Consider the following 23,577-nt stretch of genomic DNA (forward strand, 5'->3'; position numbering starts at 1 on the left):
TTCACAAATGGCTGCCTGGAGGCTATTTCTTGGGTGTCAGCCTCTCCCATTCCAGAGCTGCCTGTGCTATTCCACTGCATGAATTATAGATGCAAAAGCTTACTTAAGTTTGGATAAGCAGATGAGTTCTTTTTCTTCCCAGTGTTTTTCATTCTGCCAATCATAAAGGTGGGTGGCAAAGCTTACAGTTATTAGTTGCCACAGTTAATTGATAAATTATAAATTATTGTTTTTAACTTATTAAAAATCCATTGTTGGGGCTGGGGTTGTGGCTCAGTGGTAAAGTGCTCACCTAGCATGAGTGAAGCACTGGGTTCGATCCCCAGCACCACATAAAAATAAAATAAAGGTACTGTGTCACCTACAAATATATATATATATATATATAGATAGATAGATAGATAGATATAGATAGATAGATATAGATATAGATATATAGATACATATTTTTTCACTGTTGCAATGCAATGTGCTGTCAAGAAGAAACATTCTAATAAATCAATTTTGTGAGTAAATTTGCAGTCATCTGGTTCATGTCTGGAAATTATATACAGCTAGCTGGCATTTATAACTCAAGGTAACAGCCTATTAATAATGGGTTGATGATTTTGTGACAGAAAGTCTGATTGCCTTAAACTCCTATTTTCTGACTCCAGGAATGTCTACACTTGCAGGTACTAACTGTTAAAACTACCAGTGTATCAGTAGTGTGCAGAGGAAAGAGAATTCAACTTGACAATGTAATTATCTGCAGTAGAACCTTACCCCTTCACTTCAGCAATATTATCTATAGTTTAGCCCAGGGACCCTGCTTGGATTCAGCCACCTGATGATTAAGAAATAGATAAAATGTGGAAAAATGAATAGTGAACTTTATGCAATTTGATTGAACTGATCATTTTTTCCATCTTTTATCTATTTTTTATGTGGGCAGGCAACCAAATCCAGCTAGCTGGCATCCAAATAAGGTCCCTGGGCTAGGCCATAGGTAACAGAAGGGACACCACATGCTGGGACTATAATGCCACCTGTGGCTAGCCTATTCTGGAGGAAGGGAACTAATATGAAACTGAATTTAAATTGTGGGACTTTCCTTCTTTTCCTTCAAACAAGTGCCAACTGCTCTTTGCCACTTTAATAAAATGAAAAAATAATTTTTTAGTAATCTATGGGCCCAAAGTTTGACTGTCCCCTAGTCTCACTGGCAGTGCACGTTGAACTTTATCCTTTCTTACCTGTCTTCTGGAGCTTTCTAGCCCACTCAGGATTTCTATGAGATGAATTGAGAGTTCTGTTTGTTCTGGAGCTTTTTATACAATTTGGTATTTCTCTGAAATCAATTTGGAGTTCTTTCTTGAACTATTTGTTTGATAGGGATTGTCAAGTGCCAATTTGTTTGGAATAAACACTAAGAGGAGTAGAGACCTATGGTGATTTGTTTGGGAGGGCTCTGTTTTAAAATTGAACTACTTCTTATGCATTGGGGCGCTGAATTCAGCCAGCTGGGATCCAAGCAGGGTCCCTGGGTTAAGGTGTCAATAACAGTAATATAATGACTTAGTGCATTTGGTTTCTGAGCTGCCTTCTCCCAATATGTAAACGTTAATCAGTTTTGAACTTGGTTTACACAGGCTGTTTATTACTAGGCCTATATAATAATTTGTAACTACAGAAATGAGAATACAGCAATAATATGGAAAATATTAAAAACCCTGTCTCTGGCAAGTTTCACCAGCTTTGCCTTTTTGTTTTAAATCACAGAAAACTTCAAAACTCAAGTTTGAAAGACTAGAATAATTAACCAAAATAATATACCAATCACCAGCTTAAGTAGTTTTCAATACTTGCTAATATTTCATCTCTCTTCCCCAACACTTTTTTCCTTACCTGAGGTATTTTAAAGCACGTTTGTGTTGGGAAATAAAGACTGTAATACGTAATTCAGGGAGAAGCGTATTGAGTATTCAATAAATGTCAGCTATTATTTATGGGAGAACCTATGCGCATAGCCCCTTACCGGGAGGCTTTGAAACCTCTTTGCAGGATGGCACTTTTTGGCTAAAGTCAGAGAATATTCAAGAAACAGCTCTCAGGAGCCCGAAGCTTGGTAGCTAAGATTGCTGCTGCCCCCTTCAGGCCGCCCTTCTTCAGAGCCACAGGATTAGGATGAGGATTGTTCCTCGCAGGCTCCCGTCGCCTCGCGCGGAAACGAGGGGCGGGAACAGGAAGTAGAGTTAGGCCGAGTTCCGGGTGCAAGGCGGCTACTGAGGACGGGAGAGCTGAACGCTGCGGCTGGAAGCTGGTGAGGCAGAGCGGCGATGTTCCGGATCGAGGGCCTTGCGCCGAAGCTGGACCCGGAGGAGATGAAGCGGAAGATGCGTGAGGACGTGATCTCCTCCATACGGAACTTCCTTATCTACGTGGCCCTGTTGAGAGTCAGTAAGTGTCCTCCCGGGCTGTGACCATAAGACCACCTTGCCGACACCGCCTAGCCACCTCTAGTTCCCCAGACCGTTGTGAGGCCTTGGGGAGCTAAGCCGAGCTGAGCCGTCACGGGAGCAAGAGTGTGCGCGTCGAGGGTGACGATAGTCTAGAGCCTGCGGGTCTGACTGGGGACACCGAAGCGCACGTGGTGGTGCCCCTGCACACGAGGTTAGCTCATCCTAGCTCGCCCAACCTCAACAGTGAGTGCAAAAAGCCTCAAAGCTTATCCTAGAGCAGTTCTCTCATCTTGGAGACCAAGAAACAGTGCCAAAGTTAGGGAAATGACTGGCCAAGGTCATCCAGCGATTCAGTGAATGGGCTTGACCTAGAATCCGAAGCTCTTAACTCCGTGCCAGGTTTTCCTCCTGTAGTGCCGACCATTGAAATGCAAAAGGTTTTGCTTCCTTGCTGTTTATTTGTACTGAAGGTGAAGTAAATAATTGCTTCTGGGGGAAGGAATGAGAGGAAAACGAGTTTATAGGATTGGTGGAAATAGAAAAATATTTGATCTTTACAGTTGGCAGAAAGTTACATCCATTATTCGGTCTTGACAGTGACTCTTTGAGAAGGGTAGGCCTAAGATTCTTTGTATCCTTTTTGCAAGTGATTGCTCGATTTTAAAATGGAACATAAAGCATAGGGTTACAGTACACTGAATATAAGAATTGGAAGCAGCTTTATAGAGCAGTTCTCTAATTTTATTGTTGTTTCAGAAATGACTTGCCACTGTCACTTCATTCTTAGTACAGTATCCTTTTCATTGTTATAAAATTTGTATATTGTTGTCTGGTCTGAATGGAGAGGCAGGGAAAGTCAAATCACTGAAGGCCATACCAAGGTCATGCTGTAGAAGACTTTTGTTAGGCCTAGTCTGAACTCACTGAGGCTGAGGTCTCTCATTCAGATGTTTCTTTTACTGGGTACTCTTTCCCTGTATTGCTCTGCTTCCCCAGGAGAGGGAGCTTTGGGGAATAGAAACACGGAAATAATACTGCTCATTCAAGAACTTTCATTCATTCACATATATAATATATATATTTTTAGTTGTAGGTGGGCACAATACCTTTATTTTATTAATTTTTATGTGGTGCTGAGGATCAAACCCAGTGCCTCACATGTACTAGGCAAGCACTCTACCTATTCATACAACTGAACTACATACAACCCTAGCCCCCTTGAGAACTTTTTATAACTCCCAAATGTACTTATTTCCTCCTAACTTGTTGTTGTTGATCTAGCTGCTAGTAAAATATTTTCTTCTTAATGATTTTTGCCTTTAATTGTAATTACTTATTATCACATTTTAGGTTGAGACGTAATTTTGTGTATGACACAACCATATTTAAAGTGCACAATTCAGTGGTTTTCAGCAGTCAGAAGTGTGCAGTCATCATCACACTCAATTTTAGAAACATTGTCTTTTCTTCTAAAAAAACAAAAATACTATGTCCATAATCTGTAACCCCATTTCCCCCTTTCTCCAGTCCTTGGCGACCACTTATTTGCAGTTTCTGAATGGATTTGCCTTTTATGGATATTTCATATAAAGGAATTATATAATATGTGACCTTTTGTGTCTGTTATTTCACTTAGCACCTTTTCAAGATTCATCCAACTTGCAGCTTGTGACAGAACCTTTTTTATATTTGATTAAGATCCCATTGTATGGATATACCACGTTTTTATCCACTCATCATTTCTTGTGGATTTTTCCCCCCATTAAGAATTAGTAGAGAAGGTTGGATGTACTACTGACTTTATCAACTTCCAACAGATCTCAGTAGCTCAGTTTCATATTAATAAAATGTTTTAAGTGTGTATATTAAGAAAGAAGTTCATCTGTTGATTTTTTTTGTGTGTGACCACAGCACTTTTACACAGGACAATAATATCACTTCTTTAAATCTATATGATCACATTTAATTTTCTAGATATTTCTGTGTATGGCATTTTGTTAGACCCTGAATAAGATGCTGTGATCTGGAGGTCATAAGTGATATATAGTTCATCAAGAGAGAACAAAGTAAGTTTTGTTTCTTACTTCAGTAGTTTTTTTTTTCTTTCTTTCTTTTTTGCCCCTATTGTCTGCCATTTTTCAAATAAGTTTTTTTGTTTGTTTGTTTTTTTTTTTTTTTTACAAGCTCTGCCAAGTTAAGAGAAATTTTGTATGTTTTACTTTTCATCAGTCTGTTCTGGCATGCTTATAATGATATCAGAATAACTTGGATCAGTGATAGACAGTGTGCATACTCTGTAGTATTTTCTTTACACTGTACCAAATTACATATTATTGCCAATGTAGTGATGGACACCAGTTTATTATTGCCAATGTAGTGATGAACACTAGTTTCTTATTGCCAGTGTAGTGATAGACACCAGTTTTGGCCAACATGGCATAGAACTCTGTTTCAGATTTCTTCAAAGCTGGATAGTTGTTGGGGAGGATGACCAGTTTCACTTTGCCCTGTCTAATCATCTTCAGTGTCTGTTTGTACCCCAGCACGTGCTTTCCACTTTTCATAACAAGCGAGCCTAGAGTTGATTGACTCCAGAAACTTTTTGTCTTCTTTGCAGCTACCATTCTCCTGCCTTAAATGCAGGATGTCCCCTAGCTAAGAGCAGCCATCAAGATGGCAGGATCAAATGAGTCTTTAGAGTTCCTTCTACAGTTAAAATAAATCACTAAAGTAAAGGATTGTCATTTGAAAGATGGTTGGAATACATCTTTATGGCCCTAAGGGGGAGAACTACCTGGATGAAAAATTTTGAATTGAATAACAATGAACTTTATAGTAATTATAATTGAATGGCACTGAAATGAGCTGCTTTGGAAGGTGGGGAATCTCTTGCTTGTTTTTTATAAGCAGAGGCTTTACCATCATTTAGAGTTGTTTTCAAAAACATGTTCAATTAAACCTATAAGGATCTCCACCCCCAAGTCTTTTCTGACATGTAGCCTGGGGACTGATAGACCTGGAAACTAATTTTGGGTGTTTTGTTTTATTTAAGCTCCATTTATCTTAAAGAAATTGGACAGCATATGAAGATTGGACATCACGTGTACATGCATGATATGAAGAACCTGGTTACAGTTTCTCCTCCTATCTGCAAATGAATGGGCCCAGAATGGTGTAAGAGACTCTTTGATTGAAAGGACATAAAAATTCTACTTGTTAAGAACAAATTTGGCTATGATTACTGACCTTCATAGCTAAAATTTACAACAATTTGGAAAGTATGAAAAGACATCTTGTAATTATAGTGTGACCTTATGCTTGTGATACTTGGCCTCTGAATGTTGGTATGATTGTAAATAGTGTCAAACTCCCTTTCATTAATTATAAGGGGATTATGTCTGAAATGGCATTGTCTTGTCAGTCATTTCTGTTTACATTTTTACTTCTGTCCAGAGTATATTTGTGAAGAGGCCCTTACAGTTATGTCTTATGAAGTCAGCACCCAACCACAATGACATTTAATCACAGGACTATTAGTCTATATTTTTAATAAACATAGCAATTAAGAAAATTTGGGTTTTTATTTTTCTTATCCCACTTTCTGCTGATAAACAACAATCACTGGTGAGATTATTACAATATTGTAATAATTAAATTGTTCTTTTTGTCTTGAATTTGATAATTTTCTAATCCTGATAAAGTAATGTTAAGTTCTACTGACAAGCAGTCTTTGTGAAAGCAATAGTACTGCTTGATGCTGAGTGCATATAGTACCACCAAAGGAGAAAAATGTCATATTCTTAAGTCAAATAGTCCTCCAGGTTTGTTGGCATAAGGGAATAATCCTCCCCTGAGGCAACTACACTCATCCCTTTTTAGCTATTTGTGTTTCTAAATAGCATGATGGTATTGTTACTTCATTGTTTTTCTGTTATAGGAATTGTTTATTGACTACTGATGAATTTTTTCCCCCCCTAGGCTTCATTTTTCTGTGAACTTTCCTCTAAATTAATGAAACCTTTTGCCATTTGTCTAAATTGCACACATTGTTGGTTTCATTGGGCACCCAGTTTCATCTTCCTGAGTAAATTTTTCCTGGAGCCTTCTGATCTGCCCCATTCTAGACTGATAACCTTCTGTGCCTGACAAATGGCTATAACCTGGGAACTCTGTTCGCTTTTGGAGGGGAGGTACCCAGGGGTGTACTCAGAGGCACTCAACCACTGAGCCACATCTCCAGCCCTTTTTTGTATTTTACTTAGAGAAAGGGTCTCACTGAGTTGCTTAGTGTCTCACTATTGCTGAGGCTGGCTTTGAACTCACAATTCTCCTGTCTTAGCCTCCCGAGCTGCTGGGATTACAGCCGTGCACTACTCATCACTGCACTTGGCTCCTTTTGCCTTTATTGTGAGAATTCCTTTTCCTCTTGGCTGATGTTGGATCTCTTGCTTTCTGTTATCTTTTCTTCATTTATGCTTTTATTTTGATAGAGCACTTTTTCAATTTGGGGAAAGGTGGCATTGAGGTAAATGTTTTTAAGACCTTGTTGGTCTGAAAAGACTTTATTTTATTCACATATTTGATATTTTGCTGAATATAGAGTTCTAGATTGGAAAGCTGTTTCCTTCAGAAACCATTGCCTCTAAGTTTCAGTGTTGCTACGGGGAAATCTGAAACCATTCTGATGCCTGACCTTTTTGGGAGACCTAAATTTTTCCTCCCTTAGAAACAAGAATCTTTTGTTCATAGTATCTTACGTTCCATGTTGACAAATTTTGATGTGTTTTTATTTTAATTTACTGTGCTGGTCACTTGTTAAACCATTTTAAACTTGAAACTTATGTCCTTTAGTTCTCAGAAATTTTGTCAATTTTGTTGATGATTTCTTCCCCTTTTATTTTCCCTCTATTTGTAGGATGATGCTATATTTGATGTTTTCTTTTTCCTCTATAGTCAGCCAGTTTTATCTAAAATTGCTTTTGTTGATTTTTGCTTGACATTAGTTGTATGCTCATATTTAAAAATAGGGTACTAACAGATTGATTAGAGACTCTCAATAGATGGAGTTTGTTGATGCTGTGCTCTGCTGAAGGGCAATCTATTGGGTCATTTAATTGGAAAAACTTTTATGTTCCTCTCTTAAGGTATTTCCTATTGAACTGGTCATTCCTCAGCAAAGACTCTCCCAAGCTCCTAAGTGAAAAATGAATGACTTGCCAATATTCTGGCAGTCAAGTGAGGGAGAAGGCTGAGGTGAGGCCCAGAATATTGTATGTGTCTCACTATTCTCTGTGTGTTCGCTTATTGAGGCTCTGCATTTTAAATACAGTATATCAGCCCAAAGTGCCCAGCTTTCTACAACCCAAACTGTTTTACTCATTTCTAAAAGATAAACTTTTTTTCCCTGACACACCTGGGGATTGAATTTACCACTAAACTACACCTACACTAAACTACATGGCTCTTGTTATTTTTTATTTTGATACAGGGTCTTGCTAAGTTACTGAGGCTAGCCTTGAACTTGGAATCCTCCTGGCTCAGCCTCCATTGTGCCCAGGTAGAAAAGAAACTTCTAATTTGGAGAGTGAGCTTGGAAAAGGAGGCTGTTCAGCTGTGTACAAAGTTGCATAGAATATCTGATTACTTAGACTTTTAATCAATTCTTGTTTTGGTCTCTACCTGTTCACATTCTACTTCCAGAGACACATGAAGCCACCAGTTCCTGAACCTTTAAGAAATTCTGTGATTCAAATTCAGTAGCTTTTCCTACTGTAGGCTCAGAATTCAGTTTCCTTGGGTCTATTCTGTTATTTACTACATGTAATTTGTTCTCCAACTTTTAACTTTTTGTTGATATTGTCTTTTCTTCTATCTTTTCTGGTTTACACCTTAAAACAGACAAAAACTTTATTGTCATTTAATGGAATTTCAGGAAGGAGAAGTATGTACATGTGCTGAATCCCATCTTTACCCAGACAGCATGTAATTTTTGAACCCTGTTGTTCTGTTTCATGGTAATCATTTATATCTATTTCTGACTTAATTGAGAAGGTACAGTATATAGTATCACACTCTTGAATACTGGCTTGAAAAACAGGCTGACTTGATTTTGAGTCCTGACTCTGATACTTATGATATGATTGGCTTTCAGCAAGTGAACCTCTAAATTTCATTGTATTTAACTGTAAAATTAGGATAATAGAAACATCTGTCTGCTTCAAAGTATTGTAAGAATTAAATGGGAAAATGCAAGTAGGGCAGTTGGCACAATTGTTGACATTTGGTAAATATTATTAATTGTTAGTGTTTGGAGTAATGTGTTTAGAAGCGATTTGTGCTGACATTTACTGCTTAAACAAGTTCATTCATGTTTCCAGTTGCTAGGAGATAGCATGCTGATCTTCTAAATGTATACAGACTTCAAAATTATTATTCATTGTCTGAAATCAGCCCTAACCAATCATTGATGACATTCAACAGATGGAGAGGTTGAGATTCTGAAAGTTTCAGTATGGCTAATAAATAGCAGCTGATCAAGGCTTAGGGGACTTTTAATGTTTGCTTATGGTACCCTATCCTTAGATGCTTTTGCGGGGGAGGGGGGAAAAGTATGATTGTTACTCTGGATTCCAGTGTTATGTGATATGAAAAAAATCTAATGGTTTCGTTTTTTGACTAGTTTCTCAAAATTCAGGCCATACCCTCTGAGAGATCTCAATACTTGAAATAGACAGTTCTGAAATAGTATATTGAAAAATAGTTGGACTATATACATATATAGCTTAGTGGGGTTGGGTTTTTTGTTTTTGTTTTTGTTTTTGTTTTAATCTGTGTAGTATAAAATAGTAAGTAAAGAACCATAGCAAATTGGATGCTCTTGAAATGGGAACATTGGAAGAAAAAGAGATGGTAGAGAGGAATGTTAATCCCCCACAATCATATTGTGGTAGAGGAATACCACTTTAATAGGTAGAAATGTGGCCACTAAGTTAAGTTAATGTCCCCACTGCTGGCAGTAGCACAGTTTTTAAAAACTGCCTTTAGGTAAAGTGCTTGTCTAGCATATGTGAGACACTGGGTTCGATTCACATATAAATAAATAAAATAAAGGTTCATAGACACCTAAAAAAATGAATAAAAACTGCCTTTTTCATTGTTCTTTGAAATAATTTAGCATTACAGTTAATGTGTTCAGTAGTTTGGGAGTCTGTAATTTGAACCTTCCTTTGGCACAAAGGAAGAATATGGGAATCTGAGCATTTTTCCTCTTCCCACTCCTTTTTTTTTTTTTTTTTTTTAAGCAAAGTGTATGTCTATGTAAGATCCAGGCACCGTTCAGTATTTTAGATAGTATAGAAAGGAAATCAGCTGGACATTTTACTCTGTCACTCTAATGTGATCACTTCATAAATTGAGTCATCAAAGAACCTATAAAGGCAGAAATGAGCAAACTTTCTGTTAAGGGTCAAATGGTAGGCTTTTCAGCCTAAGCTCTTGTTTTAAGCAATTGTGAAAGCAGCCAAAGACCATAAGTAAATGAGTGGGTGTGGCAGTGTCTCAATATATTTACCGAAATAGATGGCTGGCTGGATTTGGCCTATGGACTACCTGGTTAAAAGACAGAGAAGTTAGCAAAGTATAAAATGGTGACCAAATCACAGAAGTATTTTATTACTTGAAAGGTGAGATATTTACTTTATTGCAGATCATATAGGGAAAATGATTTATTATAGTCTGGGCTTTACAGAGCCCTATAGATTACTCATTTATTCATCAAAGTTATCAATTCCTACTAAGTACAAGGCACCATGCTAAAAGTTGGGGATATGGACAGTCACAGGACTGCCCTTTGAGGTCTCTCATTTACCAAAGGATGCTGTGTGAGTTGACATCTGAAAGATCTAACCTTGCTGGAGAGAGCTTCTCTGAAGGAGTGATTTTAGGGACCTGAAGGGTCAGTTGGGGTCATCTGGGAGAAAAGGTAGAGAAGGTAGGACCAGGCCGGGTTTTTCAAGGTGGGGAGTTCAGAGTTGCCCACTTAAAACAGCATTAGACATAGTGTATGAAGACTGGATTTGAAGGGGGAAATTAAGGGGGTAAATGAGTGGACCAATATTGAATCAGTGAAGTGAAGAAGGAAAAATATCAAGAAAGACTCTCTGGTTCCTGGCTTAAATAGCTGAGTTGATGGTACCAATTACTGAACTAAGAATAGGGTTTCAGGGGCTGGGGATGTGGCTCAAGCGGTAGTGCGCTCGCCTGGCATGCGTGCGGCCCAGGTTGGATCCTCAGCACCACATACAAACAAAGATGTTGTGTCCGCCAAAAACTAAAAAATAAAAATAAATATTAAAAAAAAAAAAAAGAATAGGGTTTCAGGGGGAAATAATGTGTTCAATTTTGGACCTGAGTTGCAAGTTTTCATGAGATGGAGATAATTGAGTGGACATTTGGATATCCAAATATTTCCAACACTTTGATTTGAAATAAATAAATATTGAGCTTCTTTTAGCTAGATGCTGATTAAAACCATGGTATGGCTGTGTGTGTGTGTGTGTGTGTGTGTGTGTGTGTGTGATAATTCAGGGTTGGAAATATTTCAAGAATGAGCACATAGGCCGCAGATAAAAGGTTGCAGAATGTAACAGAACAGGTGAGGAATTTATGTAGGTATGAAGAGAATGGGTTTACAAAACAGGAAAAGGAGGAAGAAGTGTGTCAGTGTTTTAGTTTCCTATTGCTGCTCCCCTTTAGGGAATGAGTAGAACAAGTTTAGACAAGAGAGTACACCAATGTATTAGTTGAATTCCTGCAGACCTGGTGGCTTACAATAACACAGATGGATTTTTTGCCGTCCTAGAGGTCAGATGTCTGAAATGGATTTCATGGGGTTAAAATCCATGTTTCAGGAGAGCTACATTCTTTGTGGAGGTTTTAGGAGAGACTGCCTTGCCACTTCCACTCTGGAGGCTGTTCACTCCCATCTCTGCTTGTGCAGTCACATTTTCTCTGACTGAACTTTCTTCCTTTTGTAAGGACCCTTGTGATAACATCATAACACCCAAAAAATCTACAATAATCTCTGAATCTCAAAATCCTTAATCACATCCACAAAGTTCCTTTTGCTGTAAGAGGTAATTCACAGGTTTGGTGATTAGGACATGGGCGCATCTTGGGGTGGGGGCATTAGATCTGCCACATACAATGAGGGTTTAGATTTGGTGTGGAATAGTTGAGAGTTCCCTTGTGCAAAAATTTGCTTTCTTTTGGAGGTCATTTCCTTAGTCACTCAACTCTGTAGTCATTACCTAGATTTAATTCAAAGCATTCTTTTAGCCAACACAAATAATTTGTTGACTCCACCGAGCCCTATAATCTCTTCACCCACCCTACCATCTGTTCTCTTCTCCCCTCCTACCAGGACTCTGCTCACATTTTATCATTGTGATCATTCTTGAATACACCTTCAGTTCTGTTTCCTCCCCCTGGTTTCATTGTCCTTCCTGGCAAAACCCAGCTGGTTAAAGTCTATCTGTTCCCTGGTGAGAATGTTGAGATTATGGTGCAGATTGTCTTTGGAGAGACCCTTTAAGGGAGTGAGTAAAATAAGTGATACACCTCTGACTAGGTGACCTACCATCTAGGTCTGTCACAGCTTTACCATTCATAGTCCTAAATCTTGGGAAATCCCTCAGTCCTGAGCAGATGGGAATGTTGGTCACTCTAGTTGCAGTGGTAGCTTTAGACATCCCTTAGATGTCTTGTATGCTAGCATGGCCCATCAGAGAAATCCTGCATCAGGCAAGGGGGCAAGGCCTTTGAACCCCTAAAGGACTTGATCGTGAATGTGTGCTGCTTGGTATGAAGGGGAGGCAGCTTTGCTGTGAACTCTCAGTAGCCAACACTCTAGCCACAGGGGGAGTGAATGCTGGTGCTGGGTGTTGGTGGTTCCCACAATATCCACCACTTGCCTGTCTTCATCTGCTATTCCATTTCTCTGCTCTCATAGTTAAATGCCTCAGTAGAATTGCTAATATACTTAATTTACTTTCTCGTTATCTCTTGAACCCATTCCAGTCAGGCTTGCATCCCCATCAGTCTAAAATTGCTCTTGTCCAGGTTGACACTGACCCCCACCTTCAGGAGAAGCAGTTAACACACTGCTCCATTGTTGAAAGCGCCTCTCAGGCCTTTCATCACAACACTTTTCCTAATTCTTCTCTAACAGTCTTCCTCAGTTTCTTTTTGCTGGTTTCTTTTCATTTCTCCAACTTCTTTGAGAATTGTAGTGCCCCATGTGTCTGTCCTCAGACCTCTTTGTGTACAGATTCCACATCAACTTGTTCTCATCCAGCCTCTTGGTACTGAGTGCCATTTTTGGGCTGTAAACTCCCAAATTTTAAATGTAGTCTAGCCCACCCCCTTTAATTGCAGACTTATCTAAACAGCAAAGTACTTGTCTTTGCTCCATTCATGCAATCTGTGCCTAAGTCTCAGGAAATAATTTTTATCTTTCCAGTCAATTAGACCACAGACCTGATAATCGTCTTTGATTCCTCTTTTTTACCCCACACCAGTCCCTCATGAAATCCTTTTGTCCTGATTTTGAATTACAATCAAAATCTGACTTCACCACCTTCATTTCTACTACATGATCCAGTCCAGTCATTTCACTTCTGATTTTTCTTTTTCCCTCTCTCTTTTTTGGGGATTGAACTTAGGGGCAGCTCTACCACTGAGTTACATCCCTGGCTCATTTTGTTTTAAATTTTGAGATCGGGTCTCACTAAGTGGCAGAGGCTGGCCTCCAACTTGTGATCCTCCTGCCTCAGCCTCCTGAGTCACTGGGATTACTGGTGTGCACCACTGTGTCCATTGTCTCTTCTGAATTATTTCTACAGCCTCTAAACTAGTATCCTGCCTTCCACCCTTATTCCTGTGCGATATTTTCATAACACAGCAATCAGAATGGTCCTAGTCAGAAAATGTTACTCAAAACCCTCCAGTGTCTTCCAGTTGCACTCAGACTAAAAACCAGAGTCTTTTTTTAAAAATATCTTAGTTTTTAGTTGTAGTTGGACACAATACCTTTATTTAATTTATTTATTTTTATGTGGTGCTGAGGATTGAACCCAGGGCCTTGCACATGCTAGGTGAGTGCTCTACCGCTGAGCCACCGCCCCATCCCAAACAAACAGCTTTTATGGTTGCTTACAGATTCTGAACAATTTATCACATCTTTTATAGACTCTACCTCAGTGTGCTCTAGCCACCTTGGCCTTCTTGCTTCCTCAAACAGCTCAGACATGATGCTGCCTCAGGACCTTGCATGGGAGGTTTCCTCTGCATGGAATGCTCTTCTCTTGATTTTCAAGTGCCTTGCTTTCTCCAGGCCTTTGTCTAAATAACTTGCTTTTTCTGGTATCAGGGATTGTACCCAGGGGTGCTTAACCACTGACCCACAACCCTAACCCTTTTTATTTTTTATTTTGAGACTTCATCTTGCTAAATTGCTGAGGCTGGCTTTGGACTTGGGATTCTCCTGCCTCAGCCTCCCAAGTCACTGGCATTACAGGCATGTGCCACCATGTCCAGCAAATGATATTTTCTGAGTGAGGCTTTAACCCAATTCCTTTATAGACCATAGAATATTTCAGCTTGTGAAGGTCCAGCAAGCTATGTGCTTATGGCATTCTTTTGTATTTATGTTACACTCTAATAATCTATTTTTTTAAATTTTTTTTAGTTATAGATGAACGAAATATCTTATTTATTTATTTTTATGTGATGCTGAGGATCGAACCCAGGGCCTCACGCATGTGAGGCAAGCACTGTACCACTGAGCTACAACCCCAGCCCTACACTCTAATAATTTTTAAAAATTACAGCCTGTTCAGAATTTCATACTCCCCCTTCCCTGCCTTATTTTTCTTATCATTTAATGTATTTTTTTCTTAATTATTTTGTTAATTGTTTTCCCTATTAAATACATGCTTGATGAGGGCCGGAATCTCTGTGTGTTTTATTCATTATGAACTTAGATGAATTCCTGGAAACCAGTAGGCACTCCATATTTGTTGAATCAAAGAATTAGAATGGAGTAGTTATAATTATTTGTGGGAAATGTGAGAATAAGGTAATTAGAAAAAGGTAAGGTTGTCTGTCAGGTGATCGTAAGCCCCAGATTGGTGATTATTAATTTTCAGTTGCGCTGGATGTGGCATTTTTCTCTGGCACTGCTCTGCCAAGAAGCAAACCTGGAGAAGGTGGAGAATTAGATTCATCCAGGATGGTGCCTTTGCCATGTGGATGACTTGAACTGACAGATGTCTGAGATGACACACAAGCTGCATGAGGAGGAGAAGGCAGGAAGGGAATCTAGGGGTCAGTCCCACTGAGGACAGTTGTAAGCAGCAGTAACCCTGAAACCTCTAATGCCCTAAATATCTTTCCTTCATTTTGAATAGAGAGAGAAGTTCTTACTGCGAAAAATAGAACCCGTTCATTGTGTTTTGCTTTCAGAGAGAGAGAAGTTACCAGCAGTGACCTTTCAGGCTATTACCACAAGAAGTGGTAAGTTAGAATTTTTTGGTTTTACAACTAAGTGTTCATGGAGTAGCCTGGAAGGGACCTTCCACCACAATTTATGCTCTTTATTTAGGAGGAAAGTGCAAATGTTTTTGTGATATCAACAAATTAATTTCACGGGATAATGCTGAAACTGGAGACTTCTGAAGACCTGATACAGCAGTGGGAGTTTAGGGGAGCCTTTCTTCACAGAAGTCAAGTTGCATTGCCTCTGATTATTTGAGGTATTAAGTTGAAAAGAATTATTCTTATAAAGTGCTATTAGGTCAATGACACAAGGCTGCTCAAGAAGTTGGAAGGGAAAAATATTTACCTCAACAATTACTTTTTCCTCTTTAACCAAACCCTCACTTTGTTTGCAAGCACTCAACTGCTTTACAAACTACCACCATGAAAGAGCAATTGCTTTTCATTTATTTTCACGAGTTAAAGGGTGCCCGTGGGTGCAGCACTCTTTCCTGAAGGTGAAACCAGCTTTTGGTTGCTGTTGCTTCACCACAGCTGCCATTTGCCTTTGAGGCTCTTACTGTGAAAAATAGGACCCCTTCATTCTGGGTCCTTTTTTCCTTTGAGAGAAAGAAACGGAAGGCACTGAGTGTCTCTGTTAATTAAAGGGGGTACCTGCTTTAACAAAGTATTTAATGTTTTTTCTTTTCTTCCCTCTCAACATGTTTTCTTTCTTAAGTATATCAGGTTTAGATCCCCCCTTAATTATTTTACCATTCCTAAGTTTACAGAGTACAGCAGGGGAAGGGTTAGAATCTTTGCACTAAATAATTTAGACTCAAAATATTCCTTTTATTTGCTTCTTCTCAATTCCATGTGTAAATAACATGGTAAAATGTCATATTTTTAATACTTATTTGTTGGTAGAAAAAGAACTCTAAGGTAAATCTATCTTTTATGTTAGAAGGATAACTGAGTTTCTAGTCATGTATTATTTTTAAGAATAAATAGGTGATGGATGTCATGTACTTGAGAATCAAAGAACACTTCCTATAGAGGGTTGGAAGGATTTTCATACACTGGTACCTTGTGGTAGTGGGCTCCCTGCCACAGGAGAGGCTAAGGTATAATGGAGGAAAGAGTACCGAATTACATATGTCACATACTTTCAGGCATCATATACAGAGGTGCTTTCCAAAACAAGTTGCAAACCAAATCACCTAGAAAGCTTTTTCCAAAGACTTTGACTTAGAACCATTATGGATGGTAAATCTGTTTTTCAGAACCAATGAGGTGATCTCATTAGTTCAAGAACTGCTCTGGTTACCTGGTATATTAGTTTACCAAAAGGTCTCTTTATTTCTGAAATTTCGGAACTATTTTGAGAATTAGAGGCACAACTAAAAATGAAAGCAGTTTTAGGTTTCATTAGTAAAATTGTGGTGTTAAGGTCTCCAGGTCTGACAGATGCTTCAAGGGTAGCCATCTTACCAGAGGAGGGTTAGTTCAATACTGAAGGAACTTCTAGAGAAATGATTGACAAGATTATGAGTGTTTGGCCTGGGGAAGATGGAGATGGAAGTCAGAGAGCTGTTGTTAAAGATGAAAAAGGTTGTCCTGTCAAGGAGTAAGTATTCCAGAAGGCAGGATAGAATAAATGTTGGAAAGTTATTCCTTGAATTTACTAACAACCACCATGACCAAGATGGATCGTGTTGTGCAAGGGATACTTCACTGTAAATTAATATTGGAGACCCTCTAACAGGTGTTGTCACTATAGGACAAAAGTTTGTTGTCTTACCTGTTCCTGAAAAACATTTGAGTTCAAGTTCTGTCTCATATTTTTCTGCCCCAAGAATAAACTGAATAAAACAAATTTTTTTTAGTTTTATTGATATTATTTTTTTAAGTACACGACAGCGGAATGCATTACAATTCTTATTACACATATAGAGTACACGTGTATCTTTGTATATAGAGTATGTTCACGCCAATTTATGCCTTTATACATATACTTTTTTTGCATTGCAATTCTTATTACACAAATATACCACAATTTTTCATATCTCTTTATATATAAAGTATGTTGACTCCCAGTTTGATTCTTAATATGTGTACTTTGGTTAATGATGTCCATCACATTCCACCGCCCTTGCTAATCCCCTGCCCCCTCCCTTTCCCTCCCATCCCTCTTCCCTACCTAGAATTCATCTAATCCTCCCATGCTCCCCCACCCCCACCCCACTATGAGTCAGCCTCCTTATATCAGAGAAAACATTCGGCATTTGTGGGTTTTTTTGGGGGGGGATAATAACAACTAAATTGAAAGGGGTAAAGTACTAGGTTTCTGAATACAATCTATTGCCAAGGCCTTAGAAACTCATTTGCAGTCTGTCTAATGGAGGTGTTCACAATCATACTGTGTTCAGTGATGGCAGTGGGGTAGGCAATGTAGTAGGAGGTATATAGCAGAGAATTCAGTTATGGTCCCTGCCCTTAGGAGACTTGCAATCTAGCAGGGGAATTAGTCAGACATTACATCATTCCATTGCTAATAAAAACTGCTACAAGAGTCAAGTTCAGATAGCCATGTGAACATGGGATAGGGGAGCCTGGGCCTGTTTGGTTGGGAAAGAAGCAGCTGGGGCTGTCTTAAGAAGAGACACATCAATTAAGATTTGGACAAAAAGCAGTTGGCAAGGTAAAGAGTGGGAAGAACTGAAGGTATAGCTTAGTAGTAGAGTGAGTGCTTGCTTAACATGTGTAAAGCCCTGGGTTCAGTGCCCAGCACCCTAAAAAAAGAGTGGGAGCCTTTGAAAGTGTTAAAGCAAATGTGTTTGAGGAAGAAAGAAGACGAGTATGACTGAAATGGATTAAGCACAAAAAGCAAAAAGCCCTCAGTCCTTCCAGAAATTTTATTATATTTTCATACTTGAATTCAAGAAGCAGTTTCAAATTCCACTGTACAAGAAACAACTCTCACTAACTTTGTTTTGTAAAGGCTACAATAATAAATTTGAAATAAAACAGTCTTTCCTCCTCTGCATTTTGGACATCACCGAGGGGACAATGAACAGTTGTTAATCACATGCTACTTGTAAACATTCAGTATTATAGATATGCATATGTGGTGCTAGTTGCCTACTTTAGTACAAATTCACAAAAACAGAAATCACACTTAAGAAAAGTTGAATAAAATTGTTACTGAGACATCAAAACATTATAAAATCATGCATTTTTGTCTTTTAAAAACAGCATCTGATGAAATATTTTCAGAGTTGGAAAACATATTCTTAATAATTTGTTTCCTTCAGAAATGAAACAGCTGGGGCTGGGAGTGTAGCTCCTCAGTGGTAAAGCCCTTGCCTAGAGTACTCTAGGATCACAAAACAAAAACAACAATAAAAACAGCTGATTTTAGGGGCTGGGGTTGTGGCTCAGTGGTAGAGCGCTTACCTAGCATGTGTGAGGCACTTGGTTGGATTCTCAGCATCACGTATAAATAAATAAAGGTCCATCAACAACTAATAAAATATTTTTAAAAAAATAGCTGATTTTAGTCCAGTGATCATTCTAGTAAGGCTAAAGATTGACTTTAAACATGTATAATAGTTTTCATCTTTTTATCAGTCACATTAGTAATATTTCCATTTTCCACTTGACTATACAGGCCAAAAATGGGGGAGGGAGGAGTAATTACATAAGCAGATACACAGACAAAGATTCTGCTGCACTTGAAACTGAATGTTCCACTGGTAAGCTACCTCACCATACAGGCAATGGAAATGTTCATTCATCAGCTTACATATGAAAGTGAATTTAGTAAACAGTGATTTAGGGACATCAATAAATGTAATGTAAAAATTGTAGGTTGTTGGAAAGTGAAGGTCTGTAGGGAAAGAACACTACAATTAGGAGTTCAGATTCCTAGGTTATCAGCTTTTATTATATGACTGTATGAGTCAGATTTTTTCAGTTGCAAACATTAAAATCCAATTTTGGCAGCTTTAAGGGAAAAAAATTAAAAGGATAATAGAGTTAAGCATCACAAGGAAGCCTGGAGAATCAGGCTACTAGAACATCACCCTTTGCCATTTGATCACAGACGTGGTGTAGTCAGCACACCATCCCTATTGAGCATTAGGTGCCACCACTTACTTTGCCAAAGGGTACAGGCACAGATCCCTGAACCAGCAAGTGTCACTCCAAAGAACTTGCTGCACTTGTCATGGTCACCAGAGAATTATTTCAGAGACTTTGTTGTGTCTCTGGATCTCAGTTCAATCTGGGGAGTATTTAACTTGTAGCATTGGAATCACATGGAAAAGCAAAGGGAAAACAGAATATCTGGAATTTCCACTTCCATAGTGAAAGGCATGCCCTGCTCATAAGGGGGGAACTCCCAACTGTAGGAAGGAAGTTCAGATCCCTGAAGGGCAGCCAAAAAAGATGACATACCCACTATGTTGACCCTGGATAAATCATTGCCTGAGTCTAATCTTTCTAAAAGTTCACATGGCTGAGGAGATATGTATGTTCCCTTCTTCATTTGACAGTGTACAACAATTACCTACCAGAATACAAAGAAAAACAGATCTACTCTAGTTTAATGAAGGAGAAAAATCAACAGGAAGCAAGATGGAGGCATGCACAGGACAGATGAGGGTAGAAAGAAGGGAGGAGTCAACTGTAGTTTGCAAATTATGTTCTTACATTTAAATACTTTTATTTAAAAAATCTAATCTCTCATACAGCACTGGGCATAGTGGTGCATGCCTGTAATCCCAGTTACTTAGGAGACTGAGTAGGTTCAAGGCCAGCCTTAGCAATTTAGCAAGACTCTAAGCAATTTACTGAAAACCCTGTCTCAAAAAGGACTAGGGATGTAGCTCCATGGTAGACTGTCATGGCTTCCATCTCCAGTTCAACAACAACAACAAAAATTCCTATGTGGCATTTAATACTTGCAACACTAATAGAGAAGCCAGACAGCATGCCTTAGTAGAAAGCTGCTATTATGCTCCTTTGAAATTCTTAGTTATTTTATAGTTTATTTTACTGATGTATATTAATTATACACAACAGTGGGGTATGCATCATGAAAGTAGAAGGGAGATTGTTAGGAGCTTAGCTATTTTATAAAAATGTCAAAGCAATGTTGGCTGGCACACCAGCAACTCATGATTTTAATTCCTTATTGACAATCTTGTGTAGATTACCAATTTTATACAATGGGACACTTCAAAGGACTAAATGTGATATTTTGCCAGTCATCAATAATAAGATAAATCATCAAGTTTATTGTAGTATGAGTTTCTGATCTGACCTGATCTAAGTGTAGTCTCTCTTTATCTGGCTGCTTTATGTACAGCTTCATCTTTAATTTTAAAAATCATTTGTCTTCAGGTATAGTGTTTTGTTTTTCCATTTATAAAAGAGCAGCGAGGGGCTGAAGTGTAGCTCAGTGTTAAAGCACTTACCTAGCACACATAAGGAAGACCCTGGGTCCGACTGCCAGCATCACTAACAAAACAAAAACCAGCTACATTTTAGGTAACTTAGGCCTCTTTTTAAAGTCCTACCAAATTCATCATATAGTAGTAGTAGCTGGAATACAATTTAAAAGAATACATAATATAGAATCAGGGACTGACAGGTCAGTGGGCCCACGGGGTCAGCTGTTTTAAACCTTAATCTGGTATAATAGTTTCTTAATATTCTTGGTAGGTTAGGTTTCTGTAACTGATATTTTCTAAAATCTAGAGGTCTGAGTCCAGTTGCTTCTTTAATCACCACTTGATGATACATAAGCATCTTAAATTTAACAGTCCAAATTTGAGTTCTTGATCTTCCCCCACCTCCAAATACATCCCTTACAATAGTTCCTGTTTCAATAAATAGCACCTCTGTGGGTGCAGTTACTAGATTTAACTAGAAGACTAGGAATCCCTCTAGTTTTCCACATCAAGCCAAGTTTGACTACCTCAAATAATGTATCCCAAAACCCATTTCTCTGCACCCCCATTACCATTACTCCAGTCCAAGTCTTAGTAACCAATTTCCCTTCCACTCTAAAATTCTTGTCTTTTCTCCACATAATGCTGCCATACTATTTTTAAAAGTATCAGATCACCCACATTCTCCACCCTTTCAGTGGATTCCTTTTACATAGAATTTTAAAGTTTTTATCAGAGCCTACTAAGGACTGCATGATCTGGTCAGTATCTGCCTTTCTGACCTCACACTCTTGTCCCCATAACGCAAAAAACTTAAGACAAACTGGACATTTCCATTTCCCAAAGGAGCAATCTTTTCTCCATCTACCCTGGCCGAAGAGCTTTCACCCAGGCCTTCCTTGCCTGTCTTTAAATTTGGGTAACTTCACCTTCATCTGCGAGGTCTTTCACAACCACAGCCTATCTCAGAGACCCTGCCTGGCCCGGCTGACTGGATTCAGCCGCCTGCCTACTTAAGCGACAGACAAAAGATGGAAAAATGAATAGTGAACTTTATGCAGTTTGATCAAACTGGGGGGCAGGGGCAGCTGGATTGCTTCTCCCCACCTCCAGCCCCACAGTTATAATTTTTTTTTTAAAGAGAGAGAATTTTAATATTTGTTTTTTAGTTTTCGGCGTTCACAACATCTTTGTATGTGGTCCTGGGGATCGAACCCGGGCCGCATCCAGCCAGTCGAGCTTGCGACCGCTTGAGCCACATCCCCAGCCCCACAGTTATAATTTTATAGAAACAAAAACCAGGTGATAGGAGCCCAGCGCGGTGGCACACGCCTGTAATACCAGTGGTTCCGGAGGCTGAGGCGCCAAGCAATTCAGTAAGACCCTGTCTCTAAATAAAATACAAAACAGGGCTGGGGATATGACTCAGTGGTTGGGTGCCCCTGAGTTCAATATCCCCCTCAAAAAAGGTGATAAACATTGAGGATTTAGTTGTCCTCCTGTGTTAGCACCTGCATGGTGGGGGTTTGCAGCTCTCCCAGCCTCCATTCTTAACTTGTGGAAGTCACTCCCAATTTCAGATTGGTGGGGGGGCTCCCAGTTTCAGTTTGTTTCAATCATCAGTTTTAAATTAGAGTTCCTTCTATTCATTTGCCATAATTTTAAACATGTGTTGATTGGGACGGGGTGGGTACCACAGATTGAACTCAGGGAAACTTAACCAGTGAGCCACATCCCCAACCCCGTTTTAGATTTGATTTAGAAACAGAGACTCCCTAAGTTGCTTAGGGCCTCACCAAGTTTCTGAGGCTGACTTTGAACTTGTGACCCTCCTGCCTCAGCCTCCCAAGCCGCCGGTATTACAGGTGTGCACCACTGCCCCCAGCTAAACATGTTATTTAAATGGTACTTGATTGCTGCCTCTTCTACCCCAGAGAATTTCAGAATAGGAGCCATAACAGCTTTGTTCACTTCTGTGCCCATAATAACAATCAGCAACAGAAGCAACTAACACTGTTATACAGCATTTACTATGTGGAATGCTTTATGCTAAGCCCTTTACGTATAACTAATTTAATATATACACCCAATGATCATTTGACGCCCAGGTAGTGGTCAGGGTCGTTCAGCCCATGAGTGTACATCCACAAAAAAAACACTACTTCCTGAAATAGCCCATTACACTGTTAGATAACTCGGGTGCTTGGAAGAAGCTTCTTTGTATTGACCCCCCAAGCACGCCTTCTTGCAGTTTCCGCCCACCGATTCTATTTTCTACCCCTTCTGGGGCCACGCAATGTAAGTCTGCAGCGTCCTTCCCCAAGCTCGCTTTGCAGCACCCGAAGCCCAGTCCGCCCCTTCACATCTCTCCCGGCCCCCTGCCGGCAGAAATTCTCCCCGCAGCAGTGGTAGGGAGCCCAACCCGCGGCCAGCCGCCGCTCCCGGCAGCCCGAGTCCCGCGCGTCACGTGACGCGGCGACCCGCACGAGCCGCCGGCAGCTGTCGGCCCCAGGCGGGGCTCGAGGGCGCCTGTCCGCCCGCCCCTGGCGCGCGCTGCAGTCCTCCGGCTGCGCTGCGGCTCGGCGACCGGGGCTGCTTCCAGAGCACCGCGACCGCGGCCCGAGGACTCCTTGCGAGGTAAGCGTCGGCCGACGCGGGCCCAGGGTGACCCACTCCCAGATCTGGAACTGCCGGGGGAGGGCAAGGGTGCCTCGAGGCTGCCTCCCGGGAACAGCGGGCGCTTCACCAGGCGACCGGCGAAGCAGGCGCCGTTCGGTCCTGGCAGAGGCTGAGCGAGTGGTGGGGCTTTGGAATGAGGGGCCTGGCTCCTGGTTTGGGGGTGCTCTAAAGCCACCTGGAGCCTCTGCTGGAGGAGCTGTCTTGTTGTTCTCTTGTAAAACCACCCTGCTGGGAGCCAGTAACTCCGCGGTTGCCTCCAGCCCTGGGGCTTTGCGAGTGTAAGTCCAAGAGGAAACGTGCGATGGAAAGAACCTGCACCTAGGAACACCAAGTCTGGGGCGGGGTACCCACTGGGTCTTCTGCGTTTTGTACTAGTGGAAAGTCTCTCTCTTTTAAGGAAGAGGGGTAACCCTTGCCCTGCCTCCCTCATGGGACTTCAGTGAAGAAGAGATGGGAAAGCCAATTGA

At 40.0% G+C, this 23,577-nt stretch overlaps 2 protein-coding genes and 1 pseudogene across 3 annotated transcripts in view; 2 read left to right on the top strand and 1 right to left on the bottom strand.

The window, feature by feature from the left end:
- The first annotated feature begins 2,221 nt into the window (after positions 1-2,221).
- Tomm5 (translocase of outer mitochondrial membrane 5) lies at positions 2,222-6,012 on the top strand. The gene is made up of 2 exons (XM_076845801.2): positions 2,222-2,439; positions 5,494-6,012. The coding sequence occupies exons 1-2, from the start codon at positions 2,319-2,321 to the stop codon at positions 5,526-5,528; spliced, it is 156 nt and encodes a 51-aa protein (XP_076701916.1). The 5' UTR covers positions 2,222-2,318; the 3' UTR covers positions 5,529-6,012.
- On the bottom strand, positions 4,657-5,065 carry LOC143390834 (large ribosomal subunit protein eL30-like; annotated as a pseudogene).
- Positions 6,013-22,944: 16,932 nt separating the features above from the next.
- The window catches only part of Fbxo10 (F-box protein 10), a 53,483-nt gene continuing 52,850 nt past the window's right edge, over positions 22,945-23,577 (top strand). The window contains exon 1 of one of the 2 annotated variants that reach the window (XM_076843265.2): positions 22,945-23,068. The gene's annotated coding sequence lies outside the window, so the exon portion shown is untranslated. The remainder of the gene's footprint in view (positions 23,069-23,577) is intronic. The other variant, XM_076843266.2, reaches the window with a different exon arrangement.

Source organism: Callospermophilus lateralis, chromosome 2 (genome assembly GCF_048772815.1).
Source record: "Callospermophilus lateralis isolate mCalLat2 chromosome 2, mCalLat2.hap1, whole genome shotgun sequence".
NCBI lineage: Eukaryota > Metazoa > Chordata > Mammalia > Rodentia > Sciuridae > Callospermophilus > Callospermophilus lateralis.

Coding starts and splice junctions, on each gene's coding strand:
- Tomm5 (XM_076845801.2), top strand. CDS start 2,319: ATGTTCCGGATCGAGGGCCTTGCGCCGAAGCTGGACCCGGAGGAGATG. Junction 2,440..5,493: donor CGTGGCCCTGTTGAGAGTCA/GTAAGTGTCCTC, acceptor GTTTTATTTAAG/CTCCATTTATCTTAAAGAAA.